Source organism: Vicia villosa, linkage group LG2 (genome assembly GCF_029867415.1).
Source record: "Vicia villosa cultivar HV-30 ecotype Madison, WI linkage group LG2, Vvil1.0, whole genome shotgun sequence".
NCBI lineage: Eukaryota > Viridiplantae > Streptophyta > Magnoliopsida > Fabales > Fabaceae > Vicia > Vicia villosa.
Genome location: NC_081181.1, coordinates 148,802,513 through 148,816,664, shown reverse-complemented (window position 1 = coordinate 148,816,664; position 14,152 = coordinate 148,802,513). Strand labels below are relative to the sequence as shown.

General features: G+C 36.1%; 1 protein-coding gene across 1 annotated transcript; it reads left to right on the top strand.

Annotated features, from left to right (window-relative positions):
• The first annotated feature begins 10,679 nt into the window (after positions 1 to 10,679).
• On the top strand, positions 10,680 to 11,777 carry LOC131650290 (F-box/kelch-repeat protein At3g23880-like). The gene has a single exon (XM_058920005.1). It carries the CDS (start codon positions 10,680 to 10,682, stop codon positions 11,775 to 11,777), a length of 1,098 nt encoding a protein of 365 aa, XP_058775988.1.
• The last annotated feature ends 2,375 nt before the right edge of the window (positions 11,778 to 14,152 follow it).

Below are 14,152 nucleotides of genomic sequence, written 5' to 3'. Positions count from 1 at the left end.
AGATACAAACCTTAGGAAAGGGTTGAGGGTACCTAACACCTTCCCTCGACCTGATTATAATAATCTTACCCCGATCTCTTAACTACGTAGGGTTTCCTATTCGCCCTGGTAGAATAGGTGGCGACTCTAAAAGCTTTAATTTTTAGGGCAGGTTGCTACAGCTGGCGACTCTGCTGGGGATATACACTATAGGTGAATTATTATGCTCCTAAGGCTTGAGAGGGTTTAGGTTTTTGGGCGAACTTTTTAGGTTTTGGCGAATTTTTTAGGGTTTGGCTTACTCGCCATTTTAGGGTTTAGGGTTTTTATAAATATTTAAATTTTATTTATTTATTTATTTATTCGTAATCGCATTTATTTACAACCATTTTATCTATTTACAGTAATTTAATTAAATATTTGTTTATCTGAATATTTGTTATTTTACTGCATCTTTTGGGTTTATATAAATTGTTGTAAAAACCTAAGCGTGGGAATTATAATAATGACCAGAGGGGAATTACATCACCTACGAGTCTTATTATAATTCCACTCAGAGTGGGTTGAATATCCGGAAAGGTCTGATACGAGGCTCGACCTTGTTGAGGGCTGGACTTGGTATTTGGCTGATCTCTCTGGGAACCTACCCCTAAAACTCGAACCTCATGGATAAATGAGTTGTTCTAAAATCCAAAGAGACAGAAAGTCTCGGCGGCTACGAACGATCCCATGAGACCTTCTAGAACATACCAATGGGAAGGGTAGGCACCCTAAGCCGTTACGTCGAACCTATGAACCTAGGGCTTATGTGCTTATGTGCTTATTATGTGGTTGCAATTTATATACTGCGAATGTCTTGCATGTTAATTTTGCAGGTACACCTACGCGTTCCCTGGCCTGCAGGGACTCTACTGCTAAAACCATGTCCTTCCCACGAAGGACACCTCCATTTACGCACGTCAATTGGCCTCTCGATGGCCATGCGATCTAGTGACTGTCTTGAACGGTCACCCCGTGCTTACTCCTACGTACTCCCTAGCCTGTAGGGATGTTCTTTTACGTCCATGTGTTTTTACAATGACGCGTCCTTCCACTGAAGGACAACTTCATTAGCATGCGTTCGATTGGCCTCTCGATGGCTATGAGATTTAGTGACTGTCTTGAACGGTCACTTCATGCTAGTTCCTGCGCACCCTCTAATTTGTGGGGTTTTTGGATTTCCATCTATACATCTTCCATCCCTAGCCTGTAGGGATTTCACTTCAGCCGATATCGTCCTTATATAGGTTGTGTTCTGCATAGAGAACCTTCCCACCAAGGACAACTTCATTGGTACACGTTGATTGGCCTCTCGATGACCATGAGACTTGGCGACTGTCTTGAACGGTCACCAGCCGCTACCTTCTGCATACTCCCTAATCTAAGGGATTTCCATTTGGCATGTCATAACATCTAGCTTGCAAAGATTTCACTAGGATCTAATGTCGCCTCTAAGGCTATCCCTAGGATTATACGTCACACGTCTGCATTGCATACACAGAGTTATAATACAAGGATTCTCTCGCATACGCATGCATTTGCATTTTCATGCATTCATACATTTACATTTGCATTTCTATCTTCGTCCGCATCCACACTTTCCGTGCTAGCCGATTTCCCGAGACCCCTGGAGAAAAATCAAAAAAAGGATCAGAAACTATGGAGAAAGAAGAATAAACGAACTTGGTCTCACAAGGAAAAAAGAGGATGCCTTTCGTCATGCCACATGTCCATGCCTTGTCGTAACAGGATCATAAATACAACAAAGGTTATCATCGAGCGAGGATTAGTTCAACAAAAGAGTTCCCTCATAGATACACACAAGGGGTATCTAGTCATAAGGGGGGTTCATCTATGAACATAGCAAAACTTACATGGACGCTCTGCGATAACTTTGGGGCAAGGGTCAGTCCAACTAGGGCAATACCCTAAACAAAGATGCATAACTACGATGGAGAGAAAGCAACATATGTTAATTCCACACCAAAGGGCAAAAGGGTCATAGGTTCTCTCTATCAGTCTACAAACTCTGGAGGTTACGAACGGTGTGATACTATTCTTAGGAAAAGCAAAAGAGGTTCAGTCAAAGGAAACTCATGAAGTTCCGATACGACGAAAACCCACCGCTAACGATTTATTCCCAACAGGTTTGACATGTATAAGGAGAACTCGAGGTTACCCTTCACTTCTACAAGTTCATCAACTAAGGAGTAAAACAAAGTCAATGGATCTACAAAGGAGACTGTCCCTAGGATCAATAGGTGTTTACCACGCTTAGAATTTCAACCCCTACGATCGCTAAGTGTTGCTTAGGATAAAAGTTGTATCTTCGGATTAGCAATTATAATGGGATGACCATGCAGGTTTTGGAATCAATTCATTCGCTTCATTCGCGCACTTCTATTTTCAATCTCAGATTTAGGATTATTGACAAACTTAAGGGAGAATGAAGAATACAAATAACTAAGTCCAGCTAAACATATGCTTTCAAGGTAAGACCGAGCCGAGGATGTACAGGCATTGCTTCAATTCCCAAACAGTGGAGATATAAGGATGTTAATCCCTCGTCACCCCCTCGAGCCAGGAGTTGGAGTTTGTTTTTACTTTTTCAAATAAACCTTGATTTCAACCAGAGGCAGGGTAGAGTTCAATTAATCCAATGGCGTATTTTGGTTGTCAAGAGAATCAGTCAATCCAAGCAAGGATTCAAGCAAAGGTTAAAGCATAAGGATCAAGCAAAGCAAAGGTTCAAGCATATCTTCTTCCTTGCTTTCATCCAAGATTGAGGAAGCAATGGAGATAACATTCGCAACATCTTCTTCCTCAATATATCATTCAAGATCGAGGACATATCAAAGACGAAGCTTGCAAATCAAAGTCATGGCAGTCACAATATTCAAAATCCAAAGATCAAAAGGAGCCTTCAAAAGAAAAACGCCCGCTAAGTCAAAATGGAAAATTTCATAAAAGAAAATAAAAATGACTTAGGCAAAAATTAGGGCATCCCGATGGATCAAATTCAAAGGAATTGGTTCATGCAAAAATAAGGGATAGAAAAATAAAAGCAAAATATCAAGGATAATCTTGTGACTGCTGACTCATCAAAGCTTCACATGAATGCTTGGATCTTTACAACTTTTTTTATCAGTGCTTGGATCTCTACTAAAGCTTTTGCTCTACATCAAAACTGAAAGGGTTCTCTTGCAAACAAAGCACATTCATTGGATTAGGCGAATTTTAGGATTTGGAGAACATCAAGGAGAAAGGGGTGGGTTAAATAAATTTTGAGCCTTATATCTATTGTTTCTTAAAACCGTAAACCAGGCCAAATTACAGCATTCAAAAGTCCTAATTGAGGCAAGGTTAACTACGAAAGCATATTAAGCAGGATTTTGTTATACTGACTCCTATGTTTGTTAAAACTATTTCTGATCACTACGCTTCTTCAAGCATTCACTTCTAATCGTCCTGTCCTAATTCATAACGGACTTCGATTTCAAAACTTGCATACGCATCGCATTGGGGTTACTTCTCAAAGGATACAACGTCATCTGCGAGTATACACTTAGCATCGAGGAGATCTCGAAATGGGTTAATCAAAGGTGATCCTTTTCTAATAAAGACTCTGGAATGGGGGGAACCACATCTAGAGGGTTCTCCTAAACAGGGGCAAAAATTTCAAGGATCACAGGGGCATGCATTCAAACATCCTATTCACTAGGGGCATTCTTCCTAAAGTTCAATCGACTTGGGGCACACCTCAAAGCAATAACAAACAAGGGCCTGTCAAACATGGGTAGAATTCAAATTCAGAGGATAGAAGACTATGGATAGCCCTCCATATCCTGGAAATCACGAACATACCCTTCAATCTAAACGTTGAAGCATACGACAAGGTTATTCCTCGGGGCACTTCTTCTACATCTTGGAGATCATAAGCATCTTTTCCCACGAAATATTGGGGGCAATGGATATTAAATCCACAAGACGCACAACAAAAGGAAAATGCGTTCTCACACTTTACAACAATCTTTCTCCTAACTACGATCTGCAAAATTCAAAAGGAGGTATTGGGGAATCGCGTTAGCATCCAACAACCTTACAACTCCAGCGAACTATATACGCTTTGGTTATTAACAACCTATCATTGGAGCGTCATGCAAATATATATAAGTCACGCATTACATACATTTGGTTGATACATTGCACCATACCTTTTCATGTAGTCTTCTTTAAGACAAGCCTTACGACCCCTTCTGGGAACCTTTTCAAACAGTCTTCTTTAAGACAAACCTTACGATCCCTTCTGGGAACCTTTTCAAACAGTCTTCTTCAAGACAAACCTTACGATCCTTTTCAGGAACCTCTTCAGGTAGTCTTCTTTAAGACATTATTTTTCTAAGAACCCTTTCAGGTAGTCTTCTTTAAGACATTATTTTTCTAAGAATTTTTTTCAGGTGGTTTTCTTTAAGACATTATTTTTCTAAGAATCTTTTCAGGTGGTCTTCTTTAAGACATTATTTTTCTAAGAATCTTTTCAGGTAGTTTTCTTTAAGACAAATATTCATATCCATTCCGGAAACCCTTTCAGGTAGTCTTATAGAAGACATTATTTCGTTCCACTCATTACATCAATCAACACACGCATGAGCATAAGCATTATCCTATACATCAAAACATCCAAATCATTACTCTGGTGCTAAGCCACATTGTCCACCTGCTTCCCGGTAACCTTACCGATGTCAGTAACCTTACTGAGATATTCTTCCCAATCGCCTGATTGATGCTTTCCGGTAACCTTACCGATGCCAGTAACCTTACTGAGATATTCACCCGATCACCTGATTGATGTATCCCAGTAACCTTACCGATGATAGCAACCTTGTTGTTCATTTCACTCATAAACAAACTACGCATATGCATAAGCATAAACATTACCCGCATACATAAACATTACCAAGCCGGCATAAGCATAGCCGTGTGTAGGGGCAAACATGGATTAAACAAGTTCAATGGGATTAAGGAGATAAAATCTCGGGATTGCATCAGCATACATACGTACGCATTAGCATATGCATATCATCTATTACATTCACATATTACCAAAAGCCTAGTTTCCGACCGTCGAGTCGTGAGTTTCCAACCCTCGTGTTGTGATAGGTGTATTTTCCGGTCCTCGAGTCGTGAGTTTCCAACCCTCGTGTTGTGGTAGGTGTGTTTTCCGACCCTCGAGTCGTGAATGTCCGACCCTCGAGTCGTGAGTTTCTAAACATAACGTTTCCTTCCCGATCCTTGAGTCGTGAATATTTGACATGCTATTTTCTCCGACCCTCGAGTCGTGAGTCTCCAAACAGGTGAATCTTTTCATGTAGGTAAGTTTGCTAGAACTATAACAAATGATTACTCTTATGCAGGTATGCTTGTCAACACCATGGCAGGTAATTCCTTTGGTGCAGGTGAAATTTGTCCAAACCAGGGCAAATGATCCAAATGGTGTAGGTGAAATTTGTCCGAACCAGGGCAAATGATCCAAATGGTGCAGGTGAAATTTGTCCGAACCAGGGCAAATGATCCTATTGGTGCAGGTGAGTTTGCTATAACCCTAGCAAATAATCCTAATGGTGCAGGTGAGTTTGCGATAACCCTCGCAAATGATCCTAATGGTGCAGGTGAGTTTGCTATAACCATAGCAAATAACCCTATTGGTGCATGTGAGTTTGCGATAACCCTCGCAAATGACCCTATTGGTGCAGGTGAGTTTGCGATAACCCCCGCAAATGATCCTATTGGTGCAGGTGAGTTTGCTATAACCCTAGAAAATTATCCTAATGGTGCAGGTGAACTTGTTAGAATCATAACAAGTGATCCCTCTTACAAGTCCTCGCTATGTAAGACTCAGGCTTTAGCAGGACGGTTCTCTTCTCTCACGCTCGAGCACAAGGTTTTACAAAAAGTTTCTTCAATTGGGTTTATCACGTGAGTCCCTCGGCAGTGATATTCTCCAAGACGTCATCAACAACAAACAAAGGTTTCTTTTCTTTTTCAAAGCTACTAACATACTTCAACTGACAATCATGCATCATTCAACTAACATACCTCATTCATACATAATGCATATACACACATCGCTCTCATTTATTTTGAGAAGCTCGCTGCATCATACATCGCATGCATCATAACATTGCATAAAATTCAGGTTTCCTTTTTAGGCCGTGCTACAATCGAAACACAGTGATTCCTTTCGAAAACATCTACTTCACATTCGAAAGAAAGGGGTATTTACCTTGGGTGGCATCTGTAAGCCCATCTCCCATGGAATTCCTTCCCAACAAAGGCAAATTTTAGGGCATTTCAGTGTTCAATCATCTTCTACCTTTAGATTACGATAGGCAGACGTGCCTATCCGACTCTCCAGGTTTAAGAAGATTGAACAGGGGCAGCTGTCATACCCCAAAATTTACCCGATGTAATTCACATCTGATGATTTATTAAGGGGGGTTAAAAATTAAGAGCCATAGGGTTTAATATACCTATTATTAAACTCGATCTCTTATAAAATTCCCTTTTTAAAAATGAAATGGAGGTGTAGATAGCGAATCTTCCTGAATCCAATTAACGCTTATGGCCCATTCATAAATTGCTTCTAATAAAAAAAAAGGGGTGTGTTCTAAGGAATAGAGAGTGTGGGCTCAATTTAAGTATTAGGCCCATTTAATGTAAAAAGGAAAATTTTGTTTTAATATTAAATTTTGTATACTTTTAAAAAAAAAATAAAATAAAACAAAAGAGCCAACCTTGGAAACTAATGGGGCCAGAGGAGGTTGAAGATCAAAAAAGGAAGACTTGGATGATGATTTCCAATCAGAAGATTTGGCATTCAAAGCAAGATTTCTGATCAAAATTTGTGAACCTAATTTATAAGACTATAAAAAGAGAATTGATCCAAGGATTAGGGGAGGAGGTTTGGCTGAAAATCTGCAGAAAGGGGGAGCCTCCAAAACCTGAATCGAGCTCAAAAAAGTGAGGAAGAAAGTCAAATTCGTTTGGTAATTAGGAGTTGTTTCAAGGCGTGTGGAGCATTCCAATCAGTTCCCTGGTGTTTCCTGGTGCTATTGCAATCATCATCTTCGATCAAAACGCTCGGAATCACGTTCACAATAACTCACGGTTTGGAATTTTTGAGTTTTTTTAGATTACCACCTCACAAGCATTGTAAATAACATTTGTTCATATATTATTGTTAGTATTGATACATAGAGCGTTTCTGGATACTTTGATTCAAGTTCTGATGCAGATTTGACAAATCACCATTGTTAGGTTACCCAAGCTCTAAATTGGGATTCTACAATATAAGTAAAATCAGACTGAATTAAGGATATTATCGTGTTCATAATATAATTTCCAATTGAACCATATGATTTTTTTTACAGTTATTTGTTGTGTTGTACGACTGTGAAAAACGCAGGGCTGGTAGAGGTATGGTGAAGACGAAGGCCTACAGTACCTGTGCAGGTTTTGTTTTCAAAAATTTAAGGATGAATTCGTTATTAAATTTCGCGCGCGTCGTTATGATAACAGATGCAGGACGCAGCTCGAGTGGTACGAGCGTTGTAGCAATCAGCGTGAGGGCCTGGGTTCGAACCCTACCCTCAACGCTTTATTTTTATAAAGTGTACGCTTTATTCTGTCTGAAGATCCGGTGTTGTCCTCTTGTGAATGACCATGGTGCGCCTGCGCTGAAGGACCCTTGGATGATCACAACGTTAGATCCGACGCTCATGGATATGCAGGAGCACCATGCACCCTCCCAGATGCGCAACATAGAATTAAAGCCAGGTTTTTTATTTTTTTTATTATTTATTTTATTATTTAAATCTTTAGATTAATTGTTAATTAATTACTATTGTTTAACTTAATTGGTTTAGTTAATTAGGATTATCATATAAATTAGGATTATACTAGGGTTTAGGATTTTCTTCCGATTATTTCGATTACACCGATTTAATCTATTTAATTAGTTTTAATTATAACAAAAATCAGAAAAAAATTCCTAGAAAGGTTTATGACTATTAGGGTTCGCCCAACCCCATTGCCATTTGGCAAAACATTAACCATCAATTAATTCTCTCCTGGACCCGACTAAAGCTATTGGTCGCATTAGACGAGAGATAAAAAATACATAAAATTCAAAACACACTTAATTTGCTGCCCGCGACGATCAATCTATCGATCTGAGTAACCAGCAATGCCTCTTAATCCGTTAGCTATACTGATCAAATCTATTGATCATCGCATCTAACGGTGCCAAATCAAATCAGGGTTGTACGCCCAAACACTTAAAACACATCCAACCACAAACCAGAGATTTTCATCTCTTCGATACTGCGAAACTTCGAGGGTAATTCAAAATACCTTTTTCAAAACCACGAAACGGTAATTCAAAATACCGTCAACACATTCAAACTCTAATTCAAAGGCGTACAACCCTGTGCCCGAACTACGTTGACTCTGATTCTCCCTAAGGAGATACGTAGGCACTTGGATAACCAAGGCGAGTCCCCCTCCCTAAAATCTCAATCCACTTAAAATCTCAATTTTTCCCTTTCCACTTCTTTAGCTATTATCCTAAATATTTTAGCCATAAGCCTTAACCTTAGATACAAACCTTAGGAAAGGGTTGAGGGTACCTAACACCTTCTCTCGACCTGATTATAATAATCTTACCCCGATCTCTTAACTACGTAGGGTTTCCTATTCGCCCTGGTAGAATAGGTGGCGACTCTAAAAGCTTTAATTTTTAGTGCAGGTTGCTACACACGTATTGTTGGTACTTTTCCTATATTGTCTGCACCCAAGTGGTATATAATTTAAATTTTAATTAATTAATATTATTAATTTGTTTTTTAAAATAAGATAATAGATGGACAAAAGGTTTTCAGCATCTATTTTATGACGACAAAAGTTTAACAAAGAATATAAAATATTAAAGTGAAACTTTTTTTACTGCTTTGTCCAAAAAGAAGTTTTAGAAAGGAGTTCGGCACTCAATGATGCTGAGACTCTGACCTAAATTTTTTTTCTTAAGAATAGACTCGACAAATAAGTGGCCGAGGGTGTATTTTTTAATTAGTTTTACTAATTTTAGCAAAACTAATAAAACTTATTTAATTATTCTTAAATAGTTTATAAATCAACATATAATATAATTAAAGTGAACACTTTTCTCAAAAATTTAATTAAATATATTATCATATATATATATATATATATATATATATATATATATATATATATATATATATATATATATATATATATATATATATATATATATATATATATATATATATATATATATATATATATATATATATATATATATATATATATATATATATATATATATATATATATATATATATATATATATATATATATATATATATATATATGGAAGATAGAGGGGCAAAAGCCTAACAAAGAATACAACTATCATTATTTTTATTATATTTCATTTTAAAATAAATTTGAAAAATCAATATCTATAAATTTATTATTAAGAGTTTAAAGATAGTGTACTGACAGTGTAAACTAACTTTACACATACATCCAATCAAAATCTTTACATTTGCCATGTCATCAGTGGCGGAGCCACGTTGGGACAGGAGGTGGCCATGGCCACCCCAACATTTTAATTATCATGATATTTATATACAGTATATATTTAGATTAGAAACTGAAATGGCTAATTGGTTAAAGACTTGTGTTGCAACTTTAAAGTCCACGGTTCTACTCTTGGCATAACAATTTTAATATTTACAATTTTTTTTAACTGAAATTTATCAGCTTAAAGCATAACAATTTTAATGTTTACAATTTTTTTAAGGTAATTTTAATATTAAAATTTGACTGAAATTTATCAGCTTAAATTCAAAAGCTTAGACTTCTCCGATTTTTTTTTAGAAATGCATTATATATAAGCTTAGACTGAAATATATATTTCAGTTTTAAATTGTCATGTGATCGTGAATGCAATTATGGGTGTTACAATTGCGATCGCTATGGTTATTATATCACGTATTGCGGCCGTTGCTATATGATTTTTAGTTGAGAGATGTTTGAAATATATTGTTTAAAAATACTTGATGTTACAATTTTTCATCACATAGAAAGTAAATTGAATTTTGAGATTATGAAATTTTGTGTTTAAGTGAAAATACTCTAATAACCAAAAGTGAAATTGTTTAATGTGATTTCTAATGGCAACAAGACGCATCATTTTAATACACAATGCAATTATGGTATGATGCGGTTGCAATTACCATTACGTAATGTAATTTAAAATCATGTTGTGTATATTATTTATATTTGTGGCCCCCTCTAAATATTAAATCTGGCTCCGCCACTGCATGTCATATTAATTTTTTTAAATTAAAATTGTGTTTTAATTGGATACATGGTTGTGATTGGTTGACAGTGTAAAAATATTTTATACTGTCAGTGCATATCCCTTTTTCTCTATTATTAATTAAATTAAATCTAGAATATAAAATATGAAGAGTATGGTAACAAAGAAATTTGAAGACGTGTGTATACATCCCATTACACAAAGTTTATTAGGTTAGTAATATATTACGTTCTCTATTTTTCAGGATTTAGATATGACGGCAGTTTCTTCTTCTTCTCAGTCACCGCCGCATATTCCATTGGATTTGGTATCAGAAATACTGTGTAGACTTCCTGTGAAACACCTCCTTCAACTCTGTTGCGTCTGCAAATCATGGAATTCTCTTATCTCTCTTGATTCCAATTTCGCAAGGAAGCAACTCAGTCTGTCAACTCCCAACAAAGACCGCCACCACCTCATCCAATCCTCTACTAAATATTATCGTGAGTTCCTTCTAAGTCACTCCACAATCTCCTCTTTTTTCACCAATGATCCCATTGTTACGGTCAATCAGTTTAGGCACACTCTAAAAAGGGTTCTTGGTCTGCACATTTCCACTTGTGACGGCATCCTCTGTTTTGCGATAAAGGGATCTCAAGCTGTTTTGTATAATCCTTTCACTAGAAAATCCAACAAATTGCCTCCTTTGAAAGCTCCGAATTCAAGGGATTTTCAAAACTTATATACCTTAGTGTATGATAGTATCACTGGTAATTATAAGATTATTGCTGTTACTTTTGGTAATAGCAAAATCCAAGTTAACATTCACACTTTGGGTACTCGTTATTGGAGAAGAATTCAAGATTTTCCATGTTCTCTTCTCATTTCTACACCTGGAATATTTGTGAATGATACTGTTAATTGGTTTGCATATGATTCTAATTCAGCTAAAGTTATCGTTTCTCTTGATTTAAAGAAGGAGTCGTATCAAAAGTTTTCACTCCCTTTTTCCCATTTTGAATTTTTCATTAACTTGGGGACATTGAAAGGTTGTTTGTCCATCCTTTCTCAACATGAAAATTTTCAATTATTTTATGTTTGGATCATGAAGGAATATCGAAATGAAAAATCTTGGACTAAATTGTTTACTATTCCTTCTCATCCAGAAAGATGTGGTCTTTACGACGGCTATTCAAAGGTATTATATATTTCCGAAAATAATCAATTGTTGATGGAGTTCGAGAAACGTGGTTTGGTTGTCTATGATTCTACAAATAAAAATTTCAGTATTCCTAAAATGCAAAATAATATCCATGATGACGAGGAGGTGGCACCACTTTTTTGTGTTGAGAGTTTGATATCTCCTTTCTAGATGTTATTATGGATCTTATTATTTATTTTAGATATAGTATGTTTACTACTGTCTTCATGGGTTAATGTTAGTTTATGAAGTATGGAATATGTGACTTAGAAAAATACTCTTATTTTTCATTGTTACTGTTGCTGGTTTTGCCACCCTACATTACATTTTATTTAGTTAAACATTCATTCAAATCTTCCATCATATATTTTAAATTTCTCTTATTATTTACTCTACTATTAGTTGGATTCTACATTCTGCTGCATAATTTGATTCACGGTTAAAAGTTGCTATATAATCCTTAGCCTCAAACAAGCTTAATTCAAGATTAGATAGAGAATGAATATATAAGTGTGAATCAGATGGGAAAAAAATTAATTCTTGGTTCTGACATTTTTTTGTTCTGTTAGTTAGTAATCTGTAACTTGTAGTTTTTTCATTTAGGCATGATATGTGATCAAACTTTACAATATAATTTTATCTTACTTGAACATTTTTTTAGGAGAATTGCTTGCAACTCTTCCCAATTCTAAATTATTCCAAGGTTTCAACTTCTATATCAATTATAGCAATGTATTTAATTTTCTGTCAACCTTGTCCTAAGTTTTTAATGACTATCGCACTCATGAGGTTGATTTAGGCATAAAAGTTTTAATCAATCACGAAACCAATAAATTAGTACTAATCAAAGCCATTAATTTTACTTGACTCAATATTTCAGTGAAAATCGTCACCGCGCTTTATTATTTTCAAAGGAAAAGGGAAAAGAACGAAGAAAACCCAAAGTTTAAAACAAGAAAGAGATCTTAGGTACGGGTGTTGATTATACAAGGGGAAGGTTTTAAGCACCCCTCATATCTGTGGTACTCCACAGGAACCTTTTTGAAAATCTGTGTCGTGTGTGCTAAAAAAGGGTTTGTTTTATTTTTAAAAGTAAGCTCGGCAAAGCATTAAGCCTTGTGCCTACATACCTCCTCGGTGCAATGGAGAAGTCAGAGCTAATGTAGTTCCGCTTAAAAGGGAAAACGGTTTTTAAAAGGAATAAACACTTTATCGTCGCCTGAGAGAATACTCAGCCATTGATCTTGAGTATGAGAACAAACGAGTTCTTTGCATCGCAAATGAAAGAAGGGCTCCAACTCGGATAAAAATCAACGAGTATGCCACTAGCTCTCTCATGCGGAAAAGATCTCATTATATCAATCAATTTCAAAATCGTAGGGTATCGCAACTCGTTACGACAATTAATCGTGTCTAAACTTTTGAGGAAAAGCCACTAAGGGCAAAAGATATTTTTAAAGAAAGGTTTTAAAAGAGGTTGCAAACATAATAAGATTTTGGAAAAAGGGAGAAGATTTTGAAAATCTAAGAAAGGGGGCAAGAGACGAAGAGGCTATCCTAGTGCGTAAAATAAAAGCTAAGGAAATAAACGGTCTAACCGAAGAAGAAGCCAACACTTGACATTAAGAGTCAAGGTAGATTTCCCATCCTTTGGATTATCAACACTAAGCCAACACATTACCACTTGGGGATCCAAATGAACTTATTATCTTTAGCAAAACTTTGCATTAAGCATGTTAAGATTTTGACAAAAATCAGGCAGAGTAACGGCTGTTTTCGGGTAAAATCCTTATATCAATGTCTTGGAATTAACCATCAAGGACTTTCAAGGAAATACCTGCATACACAAACAGACAACAATCCAATGCCAGACAGACATAATAACTACAGAGTAACAACAGAATAATAGGGTCCAGAGGTACTAAGTCAAATAAGTCCAAGTCTCCAAAATGCTCGGGATAGTAATCAATAGTCCATAAGGAGCCTTAGGTGTTTTTTAGATTTTTGTTATTTATTAGTGTTTTAGCATAAAAACAGAGTATGGTCCAAGTGGACAAAAGGAAAATAGCGGAAACATAAACAAAACGTCCAAATGGACAAAAAGAAAATAACGGAATGTAAACGTCCAAGTGGACAAACTGAAAATGGCGGAAACATAAATGTCCAAATGGACAAAGAGAAAATGGCGGAAACATAAACGTGATGAAATGATAAAATAAAGCAATAAAGCGAGAAATATAAAGAGAAATATAATAAAATACGGAAATTAAAGTTAATTGTTAGATGTTAAAGATAACCATCTCGAAACTTGTCAAGTATGTTATCAAAGTTAGTAGTAAAGATCGATGGTGAGTGAAGGATGTTCTCGGATTTAAATTCAATGGAAATTTATCAGAAGCTTGATAAAATCATAGCGACTACACGATAAACTTCCACAAGTCTTAAATCAACGGCATACAATTCTCTTCCATGTTTGATCTTTTTTATTCGGGACACGAAATATTGCGCTATGTTAAGCAGATCACCAAGTGATTTATGTAGAAATC

What these genes read in the sequence shown, in the direction of transcription:
- LOC131650290 (XM_058920005.1), top strand. Translation starts at nt 10,680, where the DNA reads ATGACGGCAGTTTCTTCTTCTTCTCAGTCACCGCCGCATATTCCATTG.